This window comes from Sphaeroforma arctica (genome assembly GCF_001186125.1).
Source record: "Sphaeroforma arctica JP610 unplaced genomic scaffold supercont1.10468, whole genome shotgun sequence".
In the NCBI taxonomy this organism is placed as follows: Eukaryota; class Ichthyosporea; order Ichthyophonida; genus Sphaeroforma; species Sphaeroforma arctica.
In genome coordinates this window covers 1-935 of record NW_014030090.1, presented here as the reverse complement: position 1 = coordinate 935, position 935 = coordinate 1, and the positions used below count along the sequence as shown (strand labels likewise).

At 44.9% G+C, this 935-nt stretch overlaps 1 protein-coding gene across 1 annotated transcript; it reads left to right on the top strand.

Moving 5' to 3' along the window:
* Positions 1 to 526: 526 nt before the first annotated feature.
* SARC_17350 (hypothetical protein) lies at positions 527 to 716 on the top strand (the record flags this gene model as incomplete). Its single annotated transcript, XM_014288556.1, has 1 exon — positions 527 to 716. A coding segment is annotated over one exon (190 nt), but the record flags the coding sequence as incomplete, so codon positions are not given.
* Positions 717 to 935: the final 219 nt, after the last annotated feature.

Sequence of the window (935 nt, the reverse complement as noted above, 5' to 3'; positions counted from 1 at the left end):
GAATGTAGGTCTAGAATGTAGGGTCTAGAATGTAGGGTCTAGAATGTAGGGTCTAGAATGTAGGGTCTAGAATGTAGGGTCTAGAATGTAGGGTCTAGAATGTAGGGTCTAGAATGTAGGGTCTAGAATGTAGGGTTCTTAGATCATGAAATGTAGGGGTTTCGGCTTTTGATACACATCGGATGTTCGTGCATGCTGTGTGCGGCACATCAAGACGTGTGTGTTCACGAGCTTCCAAGCTTCCTGCGATTGCACTCACCGCGCACTTATTGGTGTAAGCCTATAACATCAGGCTTGAACTCGTAGCTAAGGTGAATCACACACACACTGACATAACATTAGGTTGAAGGATATACACAGGTACATATAGCGAGAGACGGGAGCCTATGGATGTGCATACCTGGGCCTTTTGACAAGGCAATATTAGTCTCATGGCTTCGAATCGAAAACTATAAGCAGTAGTGGAGTTCTGCACGTGCGCATCAATATACAAATAAACATAAATATATCAGCGCACTATCCAAACATGGAGGAGAGGTCTGAACTTTCGGCTCAACACGGCCAACCAACTGCCACGCCAAGCAACCACACCGCAGCGTTGCCACAGTATACTCTACAAGCAGAACTACATCTACCGCCACAGAAGAACGAGGGCATTCTACCAGCGGTCACTTCCGTGAAGTTCAGTCCTGACGGGAAGTATCTGGCTACTGCTTGTATGTATACATTTGGTGGACAATTGTGATACGCCCATACAGTTAGGTACACGAACGCACGCACACACGCACACACACATGTATATATATATATATATATATATATATATATATATATATGTGTGTGTGTGTGTGTGTGTGTGTGTGTGTGTGTGTGTGTGTGTGTGTGTGTGTGTGTGTGTGTGTGTGTGTGTGTGTGTGTGTGTGTGTGTGTGTGTA